Source organism: Erythrolamprus reginae, chromosome 4, assembly GCF_031021105.1.
Source record: "Erythrolamprus reginae isolate rEryReg1 chromosome 4, rEryReg1.hap1, whole genome shotgun sequence".
NCBI classification, from domain to species: domain Eukaryota; kingdom Metazoa; phylum Chordata; class Lepidosauria; order Squamata; family Dipsadidae; genus Erythrolamprus; species Erythrolamprus reginae.
In genome coordinates, this window is record NC_091953.1 from 2,638,941 (window position 1) to 2,665,498 (window position 26,558).

The following is a 26,558-nucleotide window of genomic DNA, read 5'->3' on the forward strand; positions in this document are numbered from 1 at the left end:
CAGTGACTGTGGATTTACCAACCACGTCTGCTGGAAGTTTCTTCCAAGCATCTACAACTCTTTCAGTCAAATAATATTTTTTTCACGTGGCTTCTAATCTTTCCCCCAACTAAGAGAGGGGAAAAACACTACCAGGAGCAAAGTCTTACCCAGTGCTTCTCAAATAGTGGGGTGAGTCCTCCTGGGGGGGGGGGACCTGGAGCATGTCGGGGGGGTGACTTCGGTGTCACCAGTGCAGGAGGTACAGAAGCGAAATCTTGCACCGGATGGAGGTGTGCGCACGCCCGTCGGTGCAAGATTTTGCTTCTGCACATGTACAGCAAGCGAAATGTGGTGTGAATATGTGCGAGCGAGATTTCAACAATTTTTGCCAATATTTTTCCTGGAGAGGCCCCACGGAGGCTTCTCCCCACCTTTTCCGGCCCTGTTTCCTCCCAGGAGATTCCTAGAGAAGCCCCACAAAGGCTTCTCCCCACCTTTTCCGGCCCTGTTTCTCCCCAGGAGATTCCTAGAGAGGCCCCACGGAGGTTTCTCCCCACCTTTTCCGGCCCTGTTTCCTCCTAGGAGATTCCTAGAGAGGCCTCACAGAGGCTTCTCCCCATCTTTTCCAGCCCTGTTTCCTCCCAGGAGATTCCTAGAGAGGCCCCGCGGAGGCTGCTCCCTGCCTTTTCCGGTTACAGTTTCAGAGGCTCGGGTTTGTAAGTGGAAAATGGTTCTTGAGAAGAGGCAAAAAAAAAAATCTTGAACACCCGGTTCTTATCTAGAAAAGTTCGTAAGTAGAGGCCTTCTTAGGTAGAGGTACCACTGTACCTGTAATAGAATTTTTTTTTTAAATCTCCTTTTGTTGCATCTGTGGCAGTACCCAATTTGGCCACCAGATGTCCTTTCAGCCCTCAGAAGGGAACAATTCAAGGCTCCTGATACTGGATTTCCTGCCTGAGAAGCGGGTTGGACTAGAAGACCTCCAAAGGCCCTTCCAACGCACTTATTCTCTTAAAACAGCCATGTTTGGAGGGCCTGCAGGGCCAAAGAAAGCTGCGAAGGGCACAAAGTAGGAATTCCGGTGCTGGAGTGATTCACTTAGCAAACGGAGCCAGAAAGGTGATGATATGGAGCAAAACTCGCTTTAACGCCCGTCTTGCTTAGCAACAGAAATATTTAACTGGGAGATGGTGCTAGAGAGGGGTAAATGGTGAGGAACTGCCAGACCTACCAATATACGAGGTGCCTTGGTAATCCGAGCTGACGTACATCGCTTGGTGCGAGTCCAGAGGGACCGTTTGGTAGTAGTCGTCGTAAGGGTCGTAGAGGTGAACCTGGAACACAGAACGTCCAGCCCAGCGTCACGGGCATAAAAATGCAGAACGGAGGGGGGACCTTAAAGGTCATCCAGGCCAACCCTTTTCCTCCCACGAGGCAGGTTTCATTTAAAAAAATTTATTTAGCAAGTTTTATATGTCGCCCAACTCCAATGGACTCTGGGCAGCTAACAAGAATAAAAACACATATAAAACAGTTACCATATCAAAAGTAAAAAAAGTAAAAGCATAATAATATCCCTTTAAAAAGCATGCATACTTTCAGTCAGTAATGAGTAGTAAGTTTATGCACTATTTATTGAATACTTAATAGTTCTTTTTATTGTCCTTCCTTCTCTAGTATCTTAGTATGATCCTTAATTATTTTTAAAATAGGAAATAATTAAATAGTCTGTTTTTACCCATAAACACTTTCATCCTTATCTAGAACTGAACTTTGATAGCAATTCAAGAACATTGAGCTACTTGCCTAATCTGTTATCCTACTGAACCTGGTGGGTACAGTACAAAACCTTCAAATGTGACTGTGCTCCTCAACCAATAACGCTGTCTATCATTTGTCCTTTTTTGTGGCTATTCAAATAATGGGGCTTAATCGACTGAAAAGGAGTCCAAGCACCTATTTGGAAACTTATCTTGGTCGGTAAACCACTCCCACCCAGTCACATGACCTTTAAGCCACCCTCCTGGTCACATGATTGTCAAGCCACTCCCACTGGGTCACATGACCAGCAAGTCACACCACACAAAAGGCCACACCCATAGTATGGCAGTAAAAAGTTTGGCAACCGATCACTGCTTTCTTCCAGGCCTGCCGAAAAAGCCAGGTCTTAACCGCTTTCCAGAAAGCCAGTAGGGTAGGGATGGTACAGATCTCCAGAGGCAGCTGGTTCCAAAGGGTTGGAACCATCACAAAGAAGGCCCTTCCCTGCGGTCCCTCCAACCAACATTGTTCGGCCATACCTAAGAGATGCCTGTCAACTATCCCAGGTAAACCAAAATTGCAAAGCAAAGATACGGCATCTAGCGCGACTTTTATTATAAAGGGTGTAGGGTTTCTTGCCTAAGCAGGGGGTTGGACTAGAAGACCTCCAAGGTCCCTTCCAACTCTGTTGTTGTTGTTTTTATTATTATATTATGGGGTCTTTTTAAATGTTTTAGTAAATTTTCATATTTTTATAGTTATTAGATTTCTTATATATTGTTATATTTAATGTTGTACGCCGCCCTGAGTCGCCTGGAGAATATATATGTATGTAGATTGTTCTGAGTTCGGGTTTTGCCCCGTGTAATATTTTGAGTGTCTATGCGACGTTTTGGTGAAATCACATTCACCATCATCAGGCTGAAGTTATAAACTTCGTGCTGCTGTAAATATGGAATAAAATATAGCATATTGCCCCCACAATCCGGGTCCTCATTTGACCCACCTCGGAAGGATGGAAGGCTGAGTCAACCTTGAGCCAGTGATGAGATTTGAACCGCTGACCTACCAAACCGTATTTGGGTTTTTACTGTTTTACATAGAAACATAGAAGACTGATGGCAGAAAAAGACCTCCAGGTCCATCTAGTCTGCCCTTATACTATTTCCTGTATTTTATTTTAGGATGGATCTATGTTTATCCCAGGCATGTTTAAATTCAGTTCCTGTGGATTTACCAACCACGTCTGCTGGAAGTTTGTTCCAAGCATCTACTACTCTTTCAGTGAAATAATATTTTCTCACATTACTTCTAATCTTTCTCCCAATAGTTTTAAATTGTTGTATGCAGCCCAGATTCCGCTAGGAGTTGGCGGCTTAGAAATTTAACTACTGTAATAATAAACAAACAAACAAACCAACACACTAGTAACCTCTGAACCTCTCGTGTATTGATGGTTGGCTACCCAGTTTTTGTTCATTATTTTCATTCCGACATCTCTGGCTCGTTACAAAACCGACCCAGCTTTCAAAACCGATTCTGCAACCTCCCAAGAATTGCACTTTATCGATCGGCAATCGGACGAGGTCCGAAAAGTGGAAAGTGACTAGGCAAAAATTCCCCAGGCTTGGCTGGCCGGGGGGGGGGGGGGGGGAATTTGAGAGACGACCTCGACACGTCTGTAAAGTTGCTCCGAGTGAGAAAACGCTGCATTGCTGAACCTTGAGGGTTTTCTGGGCCAACGGTGCCGACGTTTCTCCACCTGCCTTCTCTTTGGATGCTTTCCCAGTATCTCCATCGGGGGTGCTACTTTTTGGGACCTCTTTCCAGCCTCTCATACAGGCCTTAACCAGGTCCACACCTGCCTAGTCAACCCCTAGAACTACCGTAGGGAATTAACTCAGTCTGTCTGAAAATGACATTCAGTAAAAACCCATTCCCTTGTAGCACTGATGACGTTTCCTACTTGGGTCATGAAACGTCTGTAACAAAACAGCCAAACTCAGAGAGCTACAAAGGACCTTCAAGTCCTCCTTTTCCTTCTGCCCATCCTCCTTTCCTCCTTGTCCTCTGCAAACCCCACTTCCCTTCTAGCACTGATGATGTTCCCTAGTTGGGTGATGAAATGTCTGCACAACACCACTAATCTCGACAGCACCAAAGATCCCACAGTCTTCCTCCTCCTCCTCTTCCTCCTCCTCTTCTTCCTCCCTTCTCCTCCTCTTCCTCCCCCTCCTCCTTCCTTCTCCTCCTCTTCCTCCTCCCTCGTCCTCCTCTTCCTCCTCCCTCTTCCTCCTCTTCCTCCTCCCTCCTCCCTCCTCCTCCTCTTCCTCCTCCTCCCTTCTCCTCCTCTTCCTCCTCCCTCCTCCCTTCTCCTCCTCTTCCTCCTTCCTTCTCCTCCTCTTCCTCCTCCCTCGTCCTCCTCTTCCTCCTCCCTCCTCCTCCCTTCTCCTCCTCTTCCTCCTCCCTCGTCCTCCTCTTCCTCCTCCTCCCTCCTCTTCCTACTCCTCTTCCTCCTCCCTCCTCCTCCTCCTCCCTTCTCCTCCTCTTCCTCCTCCTCCTCCTCCATCCTCCTCCTCCATCCTCCTCCTCTTCCTCCTCCCTTCTCCTCCTCTTCCTCCTCCCTCCTCCTCCTCTCCTTCTGGCACTGATGATGTTCCCTAGTTGGGTGATGAAATATCTGCAAACAATACCATCAAACTCAAGAGCACCAAAGACCCCACAGTCCTCCTCCTCCTCCCTTTCTTCCCCTCTTCCATAAATCCCACTCCCTTCTAGCACTGATGATCTTCCCTAGTTGGGTGATGAGACGTCTGCATGAAAATGACCAAACTCAAGGAGTACCAAAGACCCCACAATCTTCGTTGTCCTCCTCCTCCTCTTCCCCACAAACCTCACTTCTTTTCAGCCCTGATGATGTTACCAAGTTGGGTTAGGAAACATCTACAAGAAAACCACCAAAACTCAAGAGCCCCAAGAACCCCTCAGCTCGACCCTGAGCTACTAATATTTTCTTCGATTGGAGCGTTCAATAATGTTCAGCTACACCACCCCCTCCTTCACGGAAAGGCCACCAAGAGGACGCACCTGGGTTGCTTTAGTTTCCAAAATGGCCATCTTCCAGGCTCTGGACCAAAAGAGAAAAACCAGGTCAGCCCACTTTTACAATAGAATAAAACAGAATGGAATGGAATGGATTAGAAGGCTGCCCTTCTGTAAATAAACTCAGGGTACAGCGTACAACAATAAAAAAAATACAATAATAAAAATACAGTTTAAAACCCCAATATAAACAACATTTAACCAATGTCTCATTTAACCACATGAATTTTGGGCTCCATTGTGAATAGAATAGAATTCTTTATTGGCCAAGTGTGACTGGACACAGAAGGAATTTGTCTTTGGTGCAGATGCTGTCAGTGGTCCCTTCCTTCCTTCCTTCCTTCCTTCCTTCCTTCCTTCCTTCCTTCCTTCCTTCCTTCTTTCTTTCTTTCTTTCTTTCTTTCTTTTGCTTTGGAGAATAGGTTGACTCCTTCTTCTTTGGGGCAACCCCTGAGATATTGGAAGGCTGCTATCATGTCTCCCCCTGGTCCCTTCCTTCCTTCCTTCCTTCCTTCCTTCCTTCCTTCCTTCCTTCCTTCCTTCTTTCTTTCTTTCTTTCTTTCTTTCTTTCTTTTGCTTTGGAGAATAGCCTGACTCCCTCTTCTTTGTGGCAAACCCTGAGACATTGGAAGGCTGCTATCATGTCTCCCCTGGTCCTTCTTTTCATTAAACCAGCCATGCCCAGTTCCTGCAACCCTTCTTCATATGTTTTAGCCTCCAGTCTGCTAATCCTTTTTGTCGCTCTTCTCTGCACTCTTTCTAGAGTCTCAACCTCATTTTATAGTGTGGAGACCAAACCTGCATGCAGTACTCCAAGTGTGGCCTTACTAAGGGTTTACAGATTGCTTCACCAAGCTGGAGGTGAGAATGTAAAGACCTTTCGGTCAACTTTGGTTCATCTTGGTGACATAGCTGGGAGCGTCTCCTAGAGGGAGATTATCTCAATCCTGCCTCCACCATGACCCGAAGGTCACTTGAGCCTTCCAAATCACCTTGTGTCACAGGTCTAAGCAGGATCAGCCGAGATGTCACCCTGCCATCTCCGGTTAGCCCTGGAGGGTGATCAGCATGCCAAGATCTCTCTTGTCTAATGCACCTCCTATAGCTCATCTGTCTGGAACCCTCACCGCATTTCAGACATAAACACTCTAGAAAATGTCCAGAGATACTTTACTAGAAGAGCCCTCCACTCCTCCACTCGCAACAGAATCCCCTACACAACTAGACTCACAATCCTAGGTTTAGAAAGCTTAGAACTATGTCACCTTAAACACGACCTAAGCAGAGCCGAATCGAAAATAAGTCGGTAAGTGTTGTACTGCCTCTGTACAAATCGATGGTGAGACCACACTTGGAGTCCTGTGTACAGTTCTGGTCACCGCACCTCAAGGAGGATAGAATGGAACTGGAAAAGGTGCAAAAAAGGGCAACAGGAATGATCAAAGAAATGGAGCCCCTCCCTTATGAAACCAGGTTGCAACGCCTTGGTCTCTTCAGCCTTGAAAGACGGCGGTGAAGGGGTGACTTGATCGAAGTGTATAAAATCATGCATGGGATAGAAAAGGTGGATAGAGAGAATTTTTTTTCTCTATTACACAATACTAGGACAAGGGGGCCCTCTCTAAAGCTCATAGGTAAGAATGTGAGGACAAATCAAGGGAAATATTTCTTCACCCAGAGGGTCCTTGGTTGATGGGATTCCCTTCCAGAAGAGGTCGTGACAGCTGTCAGCCTGTAGAGCTTCAAGGCAGGATGAGACAGATTCATGGATGCCAAGTGTATCGGTGGTTATTGAAACGGATGTCCAAGTGCTGCCTCTATGTTGGTTGAGTCAGGCAGGATTCCCTTGGGTCCCATTTGTTGGGGGTCCAGGGAAAGGGAGGGTTTTACCTTCTCTTTCTGCTCAAGATCCCCATGGACAATTGGTGGGCCACTGTGTGACACAGAATGCTGGACTCGATGGGCTTTGGCCTGATTCAGCAGGACTCTTCTTATGTTCTTAAGTTCTTATAGCCCATAAAATCATCTGATACAACGTCCTTTCTGTCAATGACTACTTCAGCTTCAACCACAACAACACACGAGCACACAACAGATACAAACTTAAAGTAAACCACTCCAAACTCAATTTGTTGGGTCAATTGGGGGTCAATTTGTGGACATATGTGGAGGAGCAGCTGTAACGATTCTGTTAAAAGTTTCCATGTTTTCCAACATGAAAAGTCACACCATGGACATGGAGTCCCACCCCAGCCCTTAAACCTTTCATCATCCTTTTTAGGAGAAATGTAGTCAAAATGTCTCTCCTACACCTTTTCCAGAAACTTAGCATCAACATAGCCACTCTGTGACAGATAATTTCCATCTTCGATGAAATCAGAAATTGGGAACACGATTTGTAATCATAACCCCAGACAATCAGATGGAAATATTTTCTCTTGCCCTCTCTACAGAATTGTTCATGCTCCCAAAAGGAGCTCCCAAAAGGTGCGATCGGTGTAAACAACCACATAAATAAATAACGTTAAAGAGAAGGAACCATTTTCCTCCAATTTAATTGGTGCTACCTACCTTCTGTACATATTCATTTTCCACCCACTCATAAAATTTCCCCAAAACATTATAATATTCCGAATCCTCCTTTTCTTTAATTATAATTGTCAACCTATTCATCTCTGCACAATCCAATATTTTCTTGATTATTTCCCCTTCAAAAGGGGCTTTTGTTGCTTTCCAATTTTGTGCAAATGCAATTCTAGCTGCTGTAATGATATGAATAATTTAAGTATGTATTTTCTTTATTATATTTCTCTGGAAATATACCCAACAGGAATGTTGGACCGGGAGTCACTGCTCACGGTCACTCATGCCCTCATCACCTCGAGGCTTGACTACTGTAACACTCTCTACATGGGGCTACCTTTCAAAAATGTTCAGAAACTTCATATCGTGCAGAATGCAGCTGCGAGAGCAATCATGGGCTTTCCAAGATATGCCCATGTCACACCAACACTCCGCAGTCTGCATTGGTTGCCGATCAATTTCCGGGCACAATTCAAAGTGTTGGTTATGACCTATAAAGCCCTTCATGGCATCGGACCAGAATACCTCCGGGACCGCCTTCTGCCGCACGAATCCCAGCGACTGGTTAGGTCCCACAGAGTGGATATTCTCCGGGTCCCGTCAACTAAGCAATGTCGCCTGGCGGGACCCAGGGGAAGAGCCTTCTCTGTGGCGGCCCTGGTCCTCTGGAACCAACTCCCCCCAGAGATTAGAACTGCCCCCACCCTCCTTGCCTTTCGTAAACAACTTAAAACCGACCTCTGCTGCCAGGCATGGGGGAATTGAGATCCTCTTTCCCCCTAGGTCTTTACAATTCTATGCATGGTATGTATGTATGTATGTATGTATGTATGTATGTATGTATGTATGTATGTATGTTTGGTTTTTATATTAATGGATTTTTAATCATTTCTAATACCAAATTACTATTGTACACTGTTTTATTGTCGCTGTTAGCCGCCCCGAGTCTCCGGAGAGGGGCGGCATACAAATCCAATCAATCAATCAATCAATCAATCAATCAATCAATCAATCAATCAACAAATAAATAAACAAATAAACAAACAAACAAACAAATAAATGTCTCTGGGTTCAAGTCTATACGCCGTTTCAATCCCTTTTCTATGCATATTTGAATTAATCTCCAATATGCTTTGACGTCAGCACATGTCCACCACATATGATAAAAAAAACCAACGGTATTTGCTGACATTTCCAATGTTTCATAGTTTTGTCTTTAAACATTTTAGCTATCCTTTCTGGTGACATGTGCCATCTATAAAACATTTTATACACATTTTCTTCACATGCTGTTTCCACTGTCTGCTTATTATTCCTTTCCCAAGGCTGCTGTCATTTATCCAATTCTATCATGTACCCCAAATTTCTTGCCCATTTTATCACTGTTTCTTTCACTTGCTCTTGTTCTAAAGAAATATACAGTAAATAATGTACACTTTTTAAATTAATCTTTCATCCGTTCCTGTGAGTATTTCATCTAATTCTGCTTCCCCCCCCCAAATTAATACCCTCTGTTTAATTTTTTTTTTCTAAATTAATACCCACTGTATTAAAAACAGACAGGTCACAAGATTATAAAAAGTGCAAGATTAGGATTTTTGTTAACGGTTTACTGGATAGTAATGTATAACTATGTAATGTCTGATATGATTTAAGCAAGGTATATGTGTTGATGCATATGTAGAGAATGTTAAAAAAATAGATTAGAATGGAATTATTTGTTGGTCAAGTGTGATTGGACACAAGGAATTTGTCTTTGTTGCAGATTATTATTATTATTATTATTATTATTATTATTATTATTATTATTATTATTTATTAGATTTGTATGCTGCCCCTCTCCAGAGACTCGGGACGGCTCACAACAAAAATAAAACAATGTATAACAAATCTAATAATTGAAAGTCGCTAAAAAACCTTATTAAAAAGTAAAACATATACCCAAACATACCATGCATAAACTGTGTAGGCCCGGGGGAGATGTCTCAATTCCCCCATGCCTGACGGCAGAGGTGGGTTTTAAGGAGTTTACGAAAGGCAAGGAGGATGGGGGCAATTCTAATCTCCGGAGGGAGCTGGTTCCAGAGGATTGGGGCCGCCACAGAGAAGGCTTTTCCTCTGGGTCCCGCCAAATGACATTGTTTAGTTGACGGGACCCGGAGAAGGCCAACTCTGTGGGACCTAACTGGTCGCTGGGATTCGTGCAGCAGAAGGCGGTCCCTGAGATAATCTGGTCCGGTGCCATGTAGGGCTTTATAGGTCATAACCAACACTTTGAATTGTGACCGGAAACTGATCGGCAACGAATGCAGACTGCGGAGTGTTGGTGTGACATGGGCATCTCTGGGGAAGCCCATGATTGCTCTCGCAGCTGCATTTTGCACGATCTGAGTATGCTCTTAGTATATACATACTGTATATATATATATATATATAAATATAAAGTATATAATGTATCACATGTTTTTGCTGAATTTTTAAAATTAAGGGAGACTAAGATAGCGCTATTTCGGCCTTGTTCTGGTCTCATCAGCTAGCCATACTCTTACTGGGATTTGATGCTGGGGCTTCTGCCTTATATACTGTATATAAATGAAAAAACTTTAAAAAAAAAAATGTGAAGGAACCAAACAGAGGTGCCATGAACCGTGAGTTGCCCATCACACCCAAAAAAACACTTCAGCCCCAGGTTCGTGGCTGCCACCTTGATTTTTCTGACCTTTCCCGAGGACACACAACTTACAATGCATCATCTTCACTCTCAGCACACAACATGGTCTTGGGGCCGTCCCTTCGCACAACGCACATCAGACACTCCCGGGTTTTTCCTTCCGGAGGCTGGATATCTAGAAAGACAAGAGAGGAGACATAAAGCAGAGGCAGTTTTATTCCTATTTCCATCCCAAGATACTAGACCTCAAGATCTTGAGATTGGATTAGCTCCACGGGGGGTCGTGTTAATGGGACTCTTTCCATAGACCTGTCTGTTCTTTATTAAAGCTGGGTAGGAAACGCCAAACCAAATATGTCATAATATACTGCTCAAAAAAAATCAAGGGAACACTTAAAAACAGAAAACACAACTCCAAGTCAATCAAACTTTTGTGACATACATAGATAGATAGATAGATAGATAGATAGATATGAAGATAGATAGATATGAAGATAGATAGATATGAAGATAGATAGATAGATAGATAGATAGATAGATAGAGATAGATATGAAGATAGATAGATAGATATGAAGATAGATAGATAGATAGATAGATAGAGATAGATATGAAGATAGATAGATAGATATGAAGATAGATAGAGATAGATAGATAGATAGGTAGATAGATAGATAGATAGATAGATAGATAGATAGATAGAGATAGATAGATAGATAGATAGATAGATAGATATGAAGATAGATAGATAGATAGATATGAAGATAGATAGATAGATAGATAGATATGAAGATAGATAGATAGATAGATAGATAGATAGAGATAGATAGATAGATAGATAGATATGAAGATAGATAGATAGATAGATATGAAGATAGATAGATAGATAGATAGAGATAGATAGGTAGATAGATAGATAGAGATAGATAGATAGATAGATAGATATGAAGATAGATAGATAGATATGAAGATAGATAGATAGATAGATAGATAGATAGATATGAAGATAGATAGATAGATATGAAGATAGATAGATAGATAGATAGATAGATATGAAGATAGATAGATAGATAGATAGATAGATAGATAGATAGAGATAGATAGATATGAAGATAGATAGATAGATAGATAGATATGAAGATAGATAGATGTCAAGATAGATAGATAGATAGATAGATAGATAGATAGAGATAGATAGATAGATAGGTAGGTAGGTAGATAGATAGAGATAGATAGATAGATAGATAGATAGATAGATATGAAGATAGATAGATAGATAGATAGATAGATAGATAGATAGATAGAGATAGATAGGTAGATAGATAGATAGAGATAGATAGATAGATATGAAGATAGATAGATAGATAGATAGATAGATAGATAGATAGATAGATAGATAGATAGAATTTAGACTTATCAACCATTTCCTAGTGCTTTTGCAGCCCTCTGTAAGCGGTTGACAGAATCAGCCTCTTGCCCCCAACGATCTGGGTCCTCATTTGACCCCCCTCGGAAGGAGGGAAGGCTGAGTCAACCTGGAGCTGGTGGTGAGATTTGAACTCCTGAACTACAGCTAGCAGTTAGCGGAAGTAGCCTGCAGTGCTGCACTCTAACCACTGCGTCTGGCATGTCACTTTTTTTCAGTGCTGTCGTAACGGTTACTATAGTGGACCGTTTGTAAGTCAAGGGCCACCTGCAGTTTTAAAAATAAAGTTGTCGTTGTTGTACACGGGTGTGTGTTTTGAAAGCAAAAAACGCCTCCCCAGAGGAACCGCTGCTGGAAGAAGGTCTCTCAAGCGATCCGCGTTGTCTGTCCCAACCCAAGAGAGTCGCCGCGTAATTAGGACCTCGGGGAAGGGTTGTCGGAATAACTCTCGAGTTGTCAACTCACAGCAAAACAAACAGCACAATGCCCCCTGGGGGGACGCCACAAAATTCAAACGCGTTCAGTGAAAAATATCTTCAGTCTTCTATGTACCAGTGCCCATCAATACCCTGGAATACACACACACAAACACACACACACACACGAAGGAAACAAGAATTAATCAGAGGCTAGTTAGACAACTGGCCACTGTTCCTTTAGCGCTGCTGGCAGTTGTGTTGGTGTCAGATGAAAGAACCCTCTATTCCGACTTGTTGTGTCCCTCCATTGTGTCGGGAGGGGACATTTGGGGTGAGTCAACCCCACACTGCCAGGGCCCCAAAAGAAAGGAAGGAAGGAAGGAAGGAAGGAAGGCTTGGCAGGACCCAGGGGAAGAGCCTTCTCTGTGGCGGCCCCGGCCCTCTGGAACCAACTCCCCCCAGAGATTAGAATTGCCCCCACCCTCCTTGCCTTTCGTAAACTACTTAAAACCCACCTCTGCCACCAGGCATGGGGGAATTGAGATGCTCTTTCCTCCTAGGCCTTTACAATTTTATGCATGGTATGTCTGTATGTATGTTTGGTTTTTTATATTAAGGGGTTTTAATTTGCTTTTAGTATTGGATTATTATTGTACATTGTCTATGATTGCTGTTAGCCGCCCCCAGTTTTCGGAGAGGGGCGGCATATAAATCCAATAAAAGTTGAAACTTCCCATCACAATGGTGGTGCCCTGTCAATGGAGGTTTTTAACAAGAGACTGGACCAGTATTTCTCTGGCATCGTACAGGGGTCTCTTAGAACAAATTCCAATATTTGAGGGGTTGCCCCAAAGAAGAGGGGTTCACCTCTTCCCCAAAGCACCTGAAGGCAGGAGAGGAAGCAATGGATGCAAACGTATCAAAGAGGGAAGCAACTTTGAACTAAGGAGAAATTTCCTGACAGTGAGAACAATTAACCAGTGGAACAACTTGCCACCAGAAGTTGTGGATACCACCTCACTGGAGGGTTTCAAGAAGACTTTTAACAGCCATTTGTCTGAAATGGTACAGGATCAGTGATGGACTCCTAGGGGTATGGTTAGGTATGCAGAACCAGTAGAAATATTTTGAATTTTTTTCTCTTTTGGGCTCTGGATATGTTTTTTCCTATCGCAGTAAATGAGGTTGAATGTGTATAATTTTAGAAGAGCTCTGTGTGTGTGTGTGTGTGTGTGTGTACATATACATTGTTGTGGTTAGCTCTGGCCCAGCTCCTGCCCCAAGGACTGTGGATGTGGGGGAGACATCCACATGCTGCAGGCCTGTTTTGCCCCCGGTGGAATCTGCTGATGAAGGCTCCTCTGGCCAAGAAGACATGAGTGACAGGGAGGAGGAGAGTGTGGCAGACAGCTCAGAAGGAGATCAATTATCTAGCTCCTCCTTGGATTCAGGACAATAGTTAATGATACAGCCATGCATGCAGAGAGCGATGCATAGGCAACCCACAACTGAGAGATTTTTATCAAAGAAAATGAGGCCACCTGTGGTTGGGTGGGGCTGTGGTCATTAGTGAGGCTGCTATAAAGAGCAGCCTGTGGGTTTGGCCATTGTGGAGGATTATCTGATCGTTGTGTTTTGTGACTGCTTTACTGACTTTGACCTTTTGTGTGCTGATTTTTCCCCGCTTTGAAACTAAACCAGAGGAAAGTGTGTGTCACTTTGTGAAAGAAGAAGGACTGTGAATTGCCTCACAGCTGCAAGCTAAGTATCACAGAACTGATAAGGGACTTGTACAAATTACCAGTTTGTTTGGAGACGAGTGCTCTTTGCTATACCAAAAGAGGGCTTAGTTTAAGTGAATTTCCATTATAAAGAACATTGTTTTGAATTTTCAAACGTGTGTGTGTCTGAAATTTGTACCTGTGAATTTTCAGGAGGAGTCTACCAGAGGGCCCGACAGAACATACATATACTTTCTATAGTAATGTATATTTTTGTGTGCCTGTGAATAATATGTATGTACACACATGGCATATATACAAAGAGTTAAAGAGTATATTTTGGATGTTCAGTAAGAGTAAATAGATAGGGAAATTGAGGCCAGGAGAGGCCAGGCACCCGAACCCAAACCCTTGACGTGAGAGATGTCAAGTTGGCCATCTTTAAGCCAGTTACATGACCTTTAAGCCAGCCCCAGTCACATGATCATAAAGCCACTCCCACCTGGTCACATGACCGGCAAGCCACACCCACAAAATAAGCCACACCCACAGTGTGGTAGTAAAATTTTTTGCAGCCCTGTAATTTTTGCACTGTATAGATATGGGGGTTGGACTAGATGACCTCTAAGGTCCCTTCTAGCTCTGTTATTCTGTTATTGGGCATGTTTAGTTTAATGAATAAAAATGGACTTGGGGGTTGAATTTTCCAATATTTGTCTGCCCCAAAGAAGTGAGGATTCTACAATTACTTGTACATGTGACTTAGAGAACGTACTGCAGGAGTTTTAAAGAAAAGAAAACGGAAGAGCTGTTTTGTCAGAGAATCGCGCGGCAGGTGTGCAAATGTAGTTCAGAGACACTCACGTGGACTTGTAGTTTTATATAAATAAATACCGGTATATTTTATAATTATATCTACAACAAATTAGATACTCAGGCTAACGGGAACATTGTGAGGTAAATCAACACAGCGAGAACATCATGAGGTGAAGAGAGCAAACCGAAGGGAAAAAAAAGCGGGAAAAAGGGGAACCTCCCCCTCCACATCCACAGCAACCAATCGCAGCGCTGATTGCCTCACGCAGGAGCCAGCCCCTTCCAATCAATCAACCACAACCCCCCCTGCTCCATCTACCAAATTAAAGTATCTTCGCATGTATTCTTCTGTGGTGGTCTCCAAGCATTTCCAACAGCCTTGAGGACTAGAAACTTAGTTTGCTTATTTGTTTTTTGGATTTATTATGCAACCCCTCTCCAAAAACAAAGATTAAGAACAAAAGATGGTTTTTGTGGGGGGGGAGAACCCCAGCCGGCGACCCAGAACCTACTCACCGCGGCATTCGCGGCCCGTCCTGACGTCTCGGCAGTTGGATCTGATGTTAATTCTTCCGTCCATTTCACGGCCGGTATCATCTTGGTAGTAGACGAGGCTGCCATCTGCCCATAGCACAAACCAGTTCCTTTTCCAACGTCGCAAAATAGAACCTGAGAGAAAAATAAAAAAATTAAAACGGGAAAATAGGAAACAGTCCTCAATTTATAACAGCTCGTTTTGTGACCAACGTTACAGTAGCGTTGAAAAAAGTGACCTTTGACCGTCTTTCACACTTGCGACCATTACAGCCTCCCCATGATTATGTGGTCAAAATTAGAATTTATTTATTTATTTGTTTATTTATTAGATTTGTATGCCGCCTACTCCCGAAGGACTTAGAGAACATACGAATGTTGGCAGCTGATTCATAGTTATGACGGTTGCAATTTCCCCGGGGTCATGTGATCTACTTTGGCCACTTCCTGGCAAGCAAACTCAATAGGGAAGCCAGATTCACTTAATGACCATGTCACTCACTTAACAACTGCAGTGATTTCCTTAATAACTGTGACAAGAAAGGTTGTAAAATGAGTCGAAACTCACTTAAGAGCTGCATAAGCAAGAGGCATTTTGTGCTCAATTGAAGTCATAAGTCGATGACTGCCTGTAGAAAGCCTTGTGGCTTTCCTGCCAGCAAAAATCCACCGCTGTTATTTTTAATAATAATAATAATTATTATTATTATTATTATAATTATTATTATTATTATTTATTAGATTTGTATGCCGCCCCTCTCTGAAAACTCGGGGTGGCTCACAACAATCTTAAACAATGTACAAATCCAATGTTTAAAACATAATTTAAAAACCCTTGTAATAAAATAATCACACAGTTGTAGATATGCAAAAAAAATTAAATTCTCACTTAACAATCCACAGAATTTTAAATTTCCACCATAGAGAAAAATAAAAAAAATCAATAATTCATTCACCAAAATGTCAGCAGTTTTCTGCTTTTCTCTTTTTATTATTTATTTATTTATATTCATTTATTTATTGGATTTGTATGCCGCCCCTCTCCGTAGCTAACAACAATGATAAAAACAACATGTAACAATCCAATCCAATACTAAAACAACTAAAAAAAACCTTATTATAAAAACCAAACATACAGACAGACATACCACGCGTAAATTGTGAAGGCCTAGGGGGAAAGAGTATCTCAGTTCCCCCATGCCTGACGGCAGAGGTGGGTTTTAAGAAGTTTACGAAAGGCGAGGAGGGGGGGGAATTCTAATCTCTGGGGGAAGTTGGTTCCAGAGGGCCGGGGCTGCCACAGAGAAGGCTCTTCTCCTGGGTCCCGCCAAACGACATTGTTTAGTTGACGGGACCCGGAGAAGGCCAACTCTGTGGGACCTAACTGGTCGCTGGGATTTGTGCGGCAGAAGGCGGTCTTGGAGATATTCTGGTCCGATATTTTTGCTTCCACGATTTCACCCGATTTTCGCCAAAATCTCACTTGCATGAGCGTCTTCACACAAGATTTCACTTGATGCGCATGCGCAGAAGCCAAATCTCACACGGGGCATGCACCTGGATCCCTGCGCATCAGGAATGCGCAGCTGCATGTGCAATCAAAAAATAGTGGCCCATCTCTGATCATGGGGATGCTGCAAATAGGTGTGAAAAATGATCACGGACCACATTTCTCAGTGCCGTTGTAACTTTGAATGTTCACTGTGAACTCTTATAAGTCGAGGATTACCTGTAAGTGCGGAGTAAACGCACTACAGTGGTACCTCTACCTAAGAATGCCTCTACTTACGAACTGGGTGTTCAAGATTTTTTTGCCTCTTCTCAAGAACCATTTTCCACTTACAAAACCAAGCCTCTGAAACTGTAACCGGAAAAGGTGGGGAGAAGCCTCCGTGGGGCCTCTCTAAGAATCTCCTGGGAGGAAACAGGGTAGGAAAAGACGGGGAGAAGCCTCCGTGGGGCGTCTCTAGGAATCTCCTGGGAGGAAACAGGGCCGGAAAAGGCGTGGAGAAGCCTCCGTGAGGCCTCTCTAGGAATCTCCTGGGAGGAAACGGCCTTAAACCCTCCCTGTGGTTTCCCCAATCACACACATTATTTGCTTTTACATTGACTCCTATGAGAAAAATTGCTTCTTCTTACAAACTTTTCTCCTTAAGAACCTGGTCACTGAATGAATTAAGTTTGTAAATAGAGGGACCACTGCATTTTAGAAATGTGCAATTCTTCCCACCTTGCAGGCTTTTCATCTTCATGCTTGTAAATAAAACCGTTTCCCAGCATATAGGTGATGATCCTTCAAAATGCGTAAGCCCTTTAAAAGCTTTGGATGAGTCAGACTCTTGTTCTTGCTTTGAGTAATCACACCGACACGATTATTCTCCTTACATGCAATTTATCATTATTCTATTCTGTCATTTCCTATTTGAGCTTAGAAAGCCGCCCACTACCAAAAAAACCCCATCTCTAGAAAGCTCCCAGACAACAAGAAAATTAGAAAATGAATTAAATGGATTATAAAACAATCCGAAAAAACCTTGAGTTAATACGCCAGCCAAAGTAGCCCATGACAATGCCCATATAGATGGTCTTAGACTTACAACTATTTGTTTAGAGGCCACTTGAAGTTACAATAGGGATGTGATGATGAAACTATGGCATGCATGCCACAGGTGGCACATGGAGCCATATCAGAGGGCACACGAGATATCGGCCTATGTCAGGTCCAACGCGCATGTGTGCGCCAGCCAGCTAATTTTTAGCCTTGGGAAAGGCCGTTTCGCCCAACTCTTCACAGGGCAAAAAACAGCACAAAGGGCAAACCGGAAGTTCGGAAAATGCATTTCCTGTTTGCCCGTTGTGCTGTTTTTTGCACTCCGGGGCTTCAGGAAGCTTCCCTGAACTCTCCGGAGGGCAAAAAACAGCACATCAGGCAAACAGGAAGTGCGTATTCTGAACTTTTGTTTTGCCCATTTGGCCGTTTTTTCACCGTCCCAGGCTTCACTGAGGCCTGTGTGCATACACGGGGACGGGGGGGATTGTGCGCGTGCGCAGGGACAGAATGGGGGGGCTGAGCATGCGTGGAGGGGAGGGAAGTGGTGTGGGCATGACAGTATTAGGTTGGTAGGTCACACTGTGTACTGGTAGCGAAAATGGAGCTGTGGGTGGTGCTCGGCATTGCCACTGTGCGCACGTGTGTGCCCCAGTGAGATTTTGCTTCTGCACATGCACAGGAAGCATAATCTCAAGAGAGAACATGCATGCAGTTACCGACGGCAGAAAACAGTTGGTTTCATTTCAGCAGAGTTCAGAGTGGAAGAGTACAGAATGAGCCATGACTTTAAGCTTAAGTTTTCAGTTTCGATTCTCTGCGCAGACTCAGAAGTGGTTAGCTCCTATTGGCTGACTCTGTTGCTATGCAGATTCATTGGCTGACCTTGTTACCATTGGCTCTCCCAGTCATGAATATTCTAACATCTTCTTCTGCTCATTCCCGGGAACTTTGCCCGCACGTTTTCACCGCTGGCCTTGAGCAAAAAGGTCGGCAGCGGAGATGGGAAGCGAAGAGACTTTGGCAAGAAACTGCAGATGTTGCAAAACCCCCACAGCTGTGTTTGTCATCCGACACACCGCAACTGGAGCCTTTGCATTGATTTTCCATCAATTCTTCTCCTAGGAGTTTGGACCCCTTCCAATTCCCCATTTAAAAGCCCCACGATTGACCCACGCAACCTTCAGAAGGGCTGCCCTGATTTGGTGCAGGGAGGCACTGCAGAAGTGAAGAATTTTGGAACTGGATTGCAATGCATTCTAGAAGAATCCAGATAGAAACCTAGAAACCTAGAAGATTGACGGCAGAAAAAGACCTCCTGGTCCATTTACTCTGCCCTTATACTATTTCCCTGTATTTTATCTTAGGGTGGATCTATGTTTATCCCAGGCATGTTTAAATTCAGTTACTGTGGATTGACCAACCACGTCTGCTGGAAGTTTGTTCCAAGCATCTACTACACTTTCAGTCAAATAATATTTTCCCACATTACTTCTGATCTTTCCCCCAACTAACCTCAGATTGTGCCCCCTTGTTCTTATGTTCACTTTCCTATTAAAAACACTTCCCTCCTGAACCTTATTTAACCCTTTAACATATTTATTTTATTTGTCAAACAAATATAGTATTATAGTACATATTAACATAACAACTTAACATAAGTAGAACGTAGTAATAGAAAGGATAATAAGACAGAAGGACAGGGACATTAGGCACATAAGTGCACTTATGCACGCCCCTTACAGACCTCTTAGAAAAGGGGAGAGGTCAATTGTAGATAATGTAAGGTTGAAGATTTTGGGGTTGGGGGTCTGGTAGTGAATTCCAGGCGGTGACCACTCTATTGTTGAAATCGTATTTTCTGCAGTCATTTTTGGAGCGATTTACATTCAGTTTGTATCTATTACGTGCTCTTGTATTGTTGTTGTTAAAGGTGAAGTAGTCACTGAGAGGGAGTACATTATGATGTATGATTTTATGAGCAACAGTTAAATCAGTTCGGAGACGACGTAGTTGTAAATTTTCTAGATTTAGTATTTGAAGTCTGGAGGAGTAGGGTAATTTGATACGTGAGGAGTGAAGGACTCTTCTTGTAAAGTATTTCTGGACTCCTTCGATTATATTAATATCTGATATGCAGTGTGGATTCCACACAGGTGAACTATATTCTAGAATAGGTCTGACAAATGTTTTGTATGCTCTGGTTAATAAATCAGTGTTTCTAGAGAAGAAGCTACGTAAGATTAGGTTTACAATTCTTAAAGCCTTTTTGGCAATGCTGTTACAGTGGGCTCTACCACCAAGGTCATTGGAAATGAATACTCCAAGGTCTTTGACTGAGTGAGGGTCCGCTATTAGTTCAGTTTTACCAAGTATGTATTTAGTATTCGGATTCTTTTTACCAATGTGTAGGACGGAGCATTTGTTGGTAGAGATTTGTAGTTGCCAGTTGGTAGACCATTCAGCTACATGGTCAAGGTCCTTTTGAAACTTTGCTGGTTGAGGGATTCTGGAAGTTGAAGTCCACAAGTCTTAAAGTTGTCAAGGTTGGAGACCTCTGTTCTAGAGTGTTTATGTTCGAAATGCAATGTGGGTTCCAGACAGATAAGCTGTATTCAAGCATTGGTCTGGCAAAAGTTTTGTCTCTGCTATTTACAATGTTTTCCCCTTATTGTTGTTTGTTGTTTGTTGTTTAGGGTTTTTTCCCCCATTCTCCTTATCTATTAATTTTTCCTCTTTTGCTGTATGTATTTATCTTATTGTTTTTGGTTTCTATGTATGTATGTAAAACTTTTGAAAATTCCAAATAAAAAATAAAAAATAATAAAAATACAATGCTCTCCCCTTCCAAACCAGCATGGCAAACAACCGCAGCGACAACTGTGGCCAGGAAAGTTGTCAAATGAGGCGAAACCCCCACTTCTTAACGACTGCCTTCCTTAGCCATGGAAATTTTGGGCTTTGTCCGTCGTCGTAAGTGGAAGACTTATGCACATAGTTTATGTGCTTGCTTTAGTGTCATCTGTAGAATTAGTTTATAAGTTATAGTTTACACTTTTATATTTGACTTCTTTTATTGTATTGTATTTGTATTTTTATGTCATTGCAAACCGCCCTGAGTCTTTCAAGATTGGGCGGCATAGAAGTCGAATGAAATAAGTAAATTCAAGGTGATGGCGCCTCGTCCAGCTGCATTGGAAGTTGTATCGTCAATAGTTATTGTTAAGAGCAGCCTGATTGATCGAAGACCCGATGGGGGGTGGGTATTCATATCTAGGGCTCCATCAGGTGGAGACCGGGGTATCCTTGGTGGTCAGAAAATAATAATAATAATAATAATAATAATAATAATAATAATAATAATAATAATAGTAATAATAATAATCTTCAACCTTATGCTCTCTACATGGGGCTACCTTTGAAAAGTGTTCGGAAACTTCAGATCGTGCAGAATGCAGCTGCGAGAGCCATCGTGGGCTTCCCCAAAATGCCCATGTTTCACCAACACTCCGCAGTCTGCATTGGTTGCCGATCGGTTTCCGGTCACAATTCAAAGTGTTGGTTATGACCTATAAAGCCCTTCATGGCATCGGACCAGAATATCTCCGGGACCGCCTTCTGCTGCACGAATCCCAGCGACCAGTTAGGTCCCACAGAGTTGGCCTTCTCCGGGTCCCGTCGACTAAACAATGTCGTTTGGCGGACCCAGGGGAAGAGCCTTCTCTGTGGCGGCCCCAGCCCTCTGGAATCAACTCCCCCCAGATATCAGAGTTGCCCCCACCCTCCTTGCCTTTCATAAGCTCCTTAAAACCCACCTCTGTTGTCAGGCATGGGGGAATTGAAATTTTCCCTTCCCCCTAGGCTTATAGAATTTATACATGGTTTGTTTGTATGTATGATTGGTTCTTTAAATTGGGGTTTTTTAGATTATTTTTAATATTAGATTTGTTTACATTGTCTTTTTATTGTTGTTAGCCGCCCCGAGTCTGCGGAGAGGGGCGGCATACAAATTTGATTAATTTTTAAAAATAAAATAATAATAATAATAATAATAATTATTATTATTATTATTATTATTTATTAGATTTATTAGATTTGTATGCCGCCCCTCTCCGAAGACTTGGAGCGGCTCACAACAGTGGCTCACAACGGTAATACAAAATACAATTCAGTTTTAAAACCCTTAATTAAAAACAATCATAAAACCCAAACAAACCATACATAAAACGGAGCAGCCGAGGGGAAGCAATTTCCCCATGCCTGGCGACAAAGGTGGGTTTTTAAGAGTTTGCAAAAGGCAAGGAGAGTGGGGGCAGTCCAGATCTCCGGGGAGAGTTGATTCCAGAGGGTTGGGGCCGCCACAGAGAAGGCTCTTCCCCTGGGTCCTGCCAAACGGCATTGTTTTGTTGACGGGACCCGCAGAAGGCCAACTCTGTGAGTCGCTGGGATTCATGCGGCAGAAGGTGGTCCCGAAGGTATGCTGGTTCAGTCCCGTTATTCCCCCACCCCTTTATTTTCCATCCTTCTGGAATTTCCATCGAGACACCCATGATCCGAATACAAGCCCAATCTGTCTGTGCTTAGCTTCCAAGACCAGCAGTGGCCTCCCGGCCTCCCGAAGGACCAATTCCCACCTGTACGGAAAAACCAGCGACCTCTAAAACGAAATTCCCAACACAACGCACACGAGGAGATTCCCAAACGGACTTACTCTGCCTCCAGAGCCAGCCGCATTTCAGCAGATCCATCTTTGCCAAGTCTTCTTTCCGCCACCAAAATATCTGGATCGGCTGTAAAAATAATAATAATAATAATAATTGAATTTTTTTGAATTCAATTTATTAGATTTGTATGCCACCCCTCTCTAAAGACTCGGGGCGACTCACAACAGAGCAGCAATACAGTACAATACAAATCTAACGTTAAAAATTTAAAACTAAATTAAAATACATTGTCGTAAATAATAATAATAAATAATAATAATTTTTTAAAAACACCACCAGATGTTGGGAAAATTAAACCATCATGATGCACTCCACAGCATCTTCTTGACTTCGAAGCAATTCTGAAAATAATTTGCTTTTAGCTAGAGGTAACACCGTAGCCTAACGCCAGCTTCCGTGAGAAAATCGCGGTCACAGGGCTGCTAAATATAGACCCCAGACCGTGCCAATCCGATCTCTCCCTCCATCCCTCCCTCCCGTTCTCTCTCTCTTTCTCTCCTCCCTCCCTCTTTTTTTAATGTTCTTCCTGAATTATCCCTGTTATGTAAAATATTAAAAAGCGGCACAAGAGAGAGATAATTCATACCCCCACCTCCCCAGTGGGATTTAGAGATTAATGCTTGAATCTATCTTGATCTGAAGCCCTCTGGGGTTTGGGGAGGTTTTTTATTTTTTTGCATCAGGGGAATCTAGGAAATTTCTTAAAATTCTCCTTTTATTCCAGGCTGGGTTTTTAAAATGTTTGCTGGGTTTTCAGAGGCTGTTCCTAGAAAGCCCCCTGCCTGGACTCTATAAACACAGATCCAGGAACACGAGCCAAAGGGGAGTAACACCACCCACCCATTCGCATTCAAACGCCAGATGAACGAGACTGTTTGGAAAACATCTCCTTCTGTTATTCTGCCAAAGCCACACAAAAGAGACCTGGAAGTTCTGCAAGGTGCAAACAGGGCAGGCCAAACCATGGCCTTTATAATGCCTTATTAGTAAGGCCCCCACTTGGAATGTTGCATCCAGTTTGGGTCACCAGTGCACAATTTATAAGACCTTGGTAAGGCCACACTTGGAATCCTGCACTTAGTTTTGGTCACCACGATGCAAAAAGGACGTTGAGACTCTAGAAAGAGTGCAGAGAAGAACAAAAAAGAGGATTCTGGGACTGGAAGGTAAAACATATCAAGAACAGTTGCTGGAATTGGGCATGGCTAGTTTGATGAGAAGAAGGACCAGGGGGGACATGATAGCAGTCTTCCAGTATCTCAGGGGTTGCCACAAAGAAGAGGGAGTCAACCTATTCTTCAAAGTGAAAGAAAGAAAGAAAGAAAGAAAGAAAGAAAGAAAGAAAGAAAGAAAGTTAAGGACCGGGGAGACATCATAGCAGTCTTCCAGTATCTCAGAGGTTGCCACAAAGAAGAGGGAGTCAACCTATTCTTCAAAGCGAAAGAAAGAAAGAAAGAAAGAAAGAAAAAAGGAAGGAAAGAAAGAAAGAAAGAAAGATAAGGACCAGGGGAGACATGATAGCAGTCTTCCAATATCTCAGAGGTTGCCACAAAGAAGAGGGAGTCAGGCTATTCTCCAAAGCGAAAGAAAGAAAGAAAGAAAGAAAGAAAGAAAGATAAGGACCAGGGGAGACATGATAGCAGTCTTCCAATATCTCAGCGGTTGCCATAAAGAAGAGGGAGTCAACCTATTCTTCAAAGCGAAAGAAAGAAAGAAAGAAAGAAAGAAAGAAAGAAAGAAAGATAAGGACCAGGGAGACATCATAGCAGTCTTCCAGTATCTCAGGGGTTGCCACAAAGAAGAGGGAGTCAACCTATTCTTCAAAGTGAAAGAAAGAAAGAAAGAAAGAAAGAAAGAAAGAAAGAAAGTTAAGGACCGGGGAGACATCATAGCAGTCTTCCAGTATCTCAGGGGTTGCCACAAAGAAGAGGGAGTCAACCTATTCTTCAAAGTGAAAGAAAGAAAGAAAGAAAGAAAGAAAGAAAGAAAGTTAAGGACCGGGGAGACATCATAGCAGTCTTCCAGTATCTCAGAGGTTGCCACAAAGAAGAGGGAGTCAACCTATTCTTCAAAGCGAAAGAAAGAAAGAAAGAAAGAAAAAAGGAAGGAAAGAAAGAAAGAAAGAAAGAAAGAAAGATAAGGACCAGGGGAGACATGATAGCAGTCTTCCAATATCTCAGAGGTTGCCACAAAGAAGAGGGAGTCAGGCTATTCTCCAAAGCGAAAGAAAGAAAGAAAGAAAGAAAGATAAGGACCAGGGGAGACATGATAGCAGTCTTCCAATATCTCAGAGGTTGCCACAAAGAAGAGGGAGTCAACCTATTCTTCAAAGCGAAAGAAAGAAAGAAAGAAAGAAAGAAAGAAAGAAAGAAAGAAAGAAAAAAAAAGGACCAGGGGAGACATGATAGTAGCCTTCCAATATCTCAGCGGTTGCCATAAAGAAGAGGGAGTCAACCTATTCTTCAAAGCGAAAGAAAGAAAGAAAGAAAGAAAGAAAGAAAGAAAGAAAGAAAGAAAGATAAGGACCAGGGAGACATCATAGCAGTCTTCCAGTATCTCAGGGGTTGCCACAAAGAAGAGGGAGTCAACCTATTCTTCAAAGTGAAAGAAAGAAAGAAAGAAAGAAAGAAAGAAAGAAAGAAAGAAAGAAAGTTAAGGACCGGGGAGACATCATAGCAGTCTTCCAGTATCTCAGGGGTTGCCACAAAGAAGAGGGAGTCAACCTATTCTTCAAAGTGAAAGAAAGAAAGAAAGAAAGAAAGAAAGAAAGTTAAGGACCGGGGAGACATCATAGCAGTCTTCCAGTATCTCAGAGGTTGCCACAAAGAAGAGGGAGTCAACCTATTCTTCAAAGCGAAAGAAAGAAAGAAAGAAAGAAAAAAGGAAGGAAAGAAAGAAAGAAAGAAAGAAAGAAAGATAAGGACCAGGGGAGACATGATAGCAGTCTTCCAATATCTCAGAGGTTGCCACAAAGAAGAGGGAGTCAGGCTATTCTCCAAAGCGAAAGAAAGAAAGAAAGAAAGAAAGATAAGGACCAGGGGAGACATGATAGCAGTCTTCCAATATCTCAGAGGTTGCCACAAAGAAGAGGGAGTCAACCTATTCTTCAAAGCGAAAGAAAGAAAGAAAGAAAGAAAGAAAGAAAGAAAAAAAAGGACCAGGGGAGACATGATAGTAGCCTTCCAATATCTCAGCGGTTGCCATAAAGAAGAGGGAGTCAACCTATTCTTCAAAGCGAAAGAAAGAAAGAAAGAAAGAAAGAAAGAAAGAAAGAAAGATAAGGACCAGGGAGACATCATAGCAGTCTTCCAGTATCTCAGGGGTTGCCACAAAGAAGAGGGAGTCAACCTATTCTTCAAAGCGAAAGAAAGAAAGAAAGAAAGAAAGAAAGAAAGAAAGAAAGAAAGAAAAAAGGAAGGAAAGAAAGAAAGAAAGAAAGAAAGAAAGATAAGGACCAGGGGAGACATGATAGTAGCCTTCCAATATCTCAGGGGTTGCCATAAAGAAGAGGGAGTCAACCTATTCTTCAAAGCGAAAGAAAGAAAGAAAGAAAGAAAAAAGGAAGGAAAGAAAGAAAGATAAGGACCAGGGGAGACATGATAGTAGCCTTCCAATATCTCAGGGGTTGCCATAAAGAAGAGGGAGTCAACCTATTCTTCAAAGAGAAAGAAAGGAAGGAAGGAAGGAAGGATGGAAGGAAGGAAGAAAAGGACCAGGGGAGACATGATAGCAGTCTTCCAGTATCTCAGGGGTTGCCACAAAGAAGAGGGAGTCAACCTATTCTCCAAAGCCCCTGAGGACAGAACAAGAAGCAACTGGGTGGAAACTAAACAAGAAGAGAAGCAACTTAGAACTAAGGAGAAATTTCCTGACAGTGAGAACAATTACTCCATGGAACAGCCTGCCACCCGAAGTTGTGAATGCTCCAACCCTGGAAGTTTTTAAGATGTTGGATAACCATTTGTCTGAAGAAGTGTAGGGTCTCTTGCCCAAGCAGGGGGTTGGACTAGTAGATCTCCAAGGTCACTTCCAATGCTGTTATTCTGTGATTCTGACTCTTCCCCAGGTTTCTACAAACCCCTAGCTGAGCCTCATTCGCACCCAGACCTATAACAAAAGGGAACAACCTCTGACAACCAGCTTTGTAGTCAGGTCGCCCAACCTCCAGCCTTTTCATTTGGCTTGAAGACAAACCGGGTCATTGGCAAACAGAAAGTTTCGGCCGCCCTAAAAGGGGCAAATCAAGGCAGATCCTGAGGATATGCAGAGAGCC

The 26,558-nt window shown here is 42.9% G+C and overlaps 2 protein-coding genes across 2 annotated transcripts in view; one reads left to right on the forward strand and one right to left on the reverse strand.

Moving 5' to 3' along the window:
- The window catches only part of PLEKHB1 (pleckstrin homology domain containing B1), a 29,035-nt gene that overhangs the window by 831 nt on the left and 1,646 nt on the right, over positions 1-26,558 (reverse strand). Inside the window, exons 2-6 of the mRNA XM_070749474.1 lie at positions 22,273-22,351; positions 14,996-15,148; positions 10,172-10,274; positions 4,831-4,870; positions 1,214-1,316 (exon numbers count right to left, since the gene is read on the reverse strand). Of these exons, the coding sequence (XP_070605575.1) occupies positions 1,214-1,316; positions 4,831-4,870; positions 10,172-10,274; positions 14,996-15,148; positions 22,273-22,309 (436 nt within the window). The 5' untranslated portion in view covers positions 22,310-22,351. The remainder of the gene's footprint in view (positions 1-1,213; positions 1,317-4,830; positions 4,871-10,171; positions 10,275-14,995; positions 15,149-22,272; positions 22,352-26,558) is intronic.
- FAM168A (family with sequence similarity 168 member A) overlaps positions 2,213-26,558 on the forward strand; it is an 86,611-nt gene continuing 62,265 nt past the window's right edge. Inside the window, exon 1 of the mRNA XM_070749470.1 lies at positions 2,213-2,309. Coding sequence (XP_070605571.1) covers positions 2,290-2,309 — 20 coding nt within the window. The 5' untranslated portion in view covers positions 2,213-2,289. The remainder of the gene's footprint in view (positions 2,310-26,558) is intronic.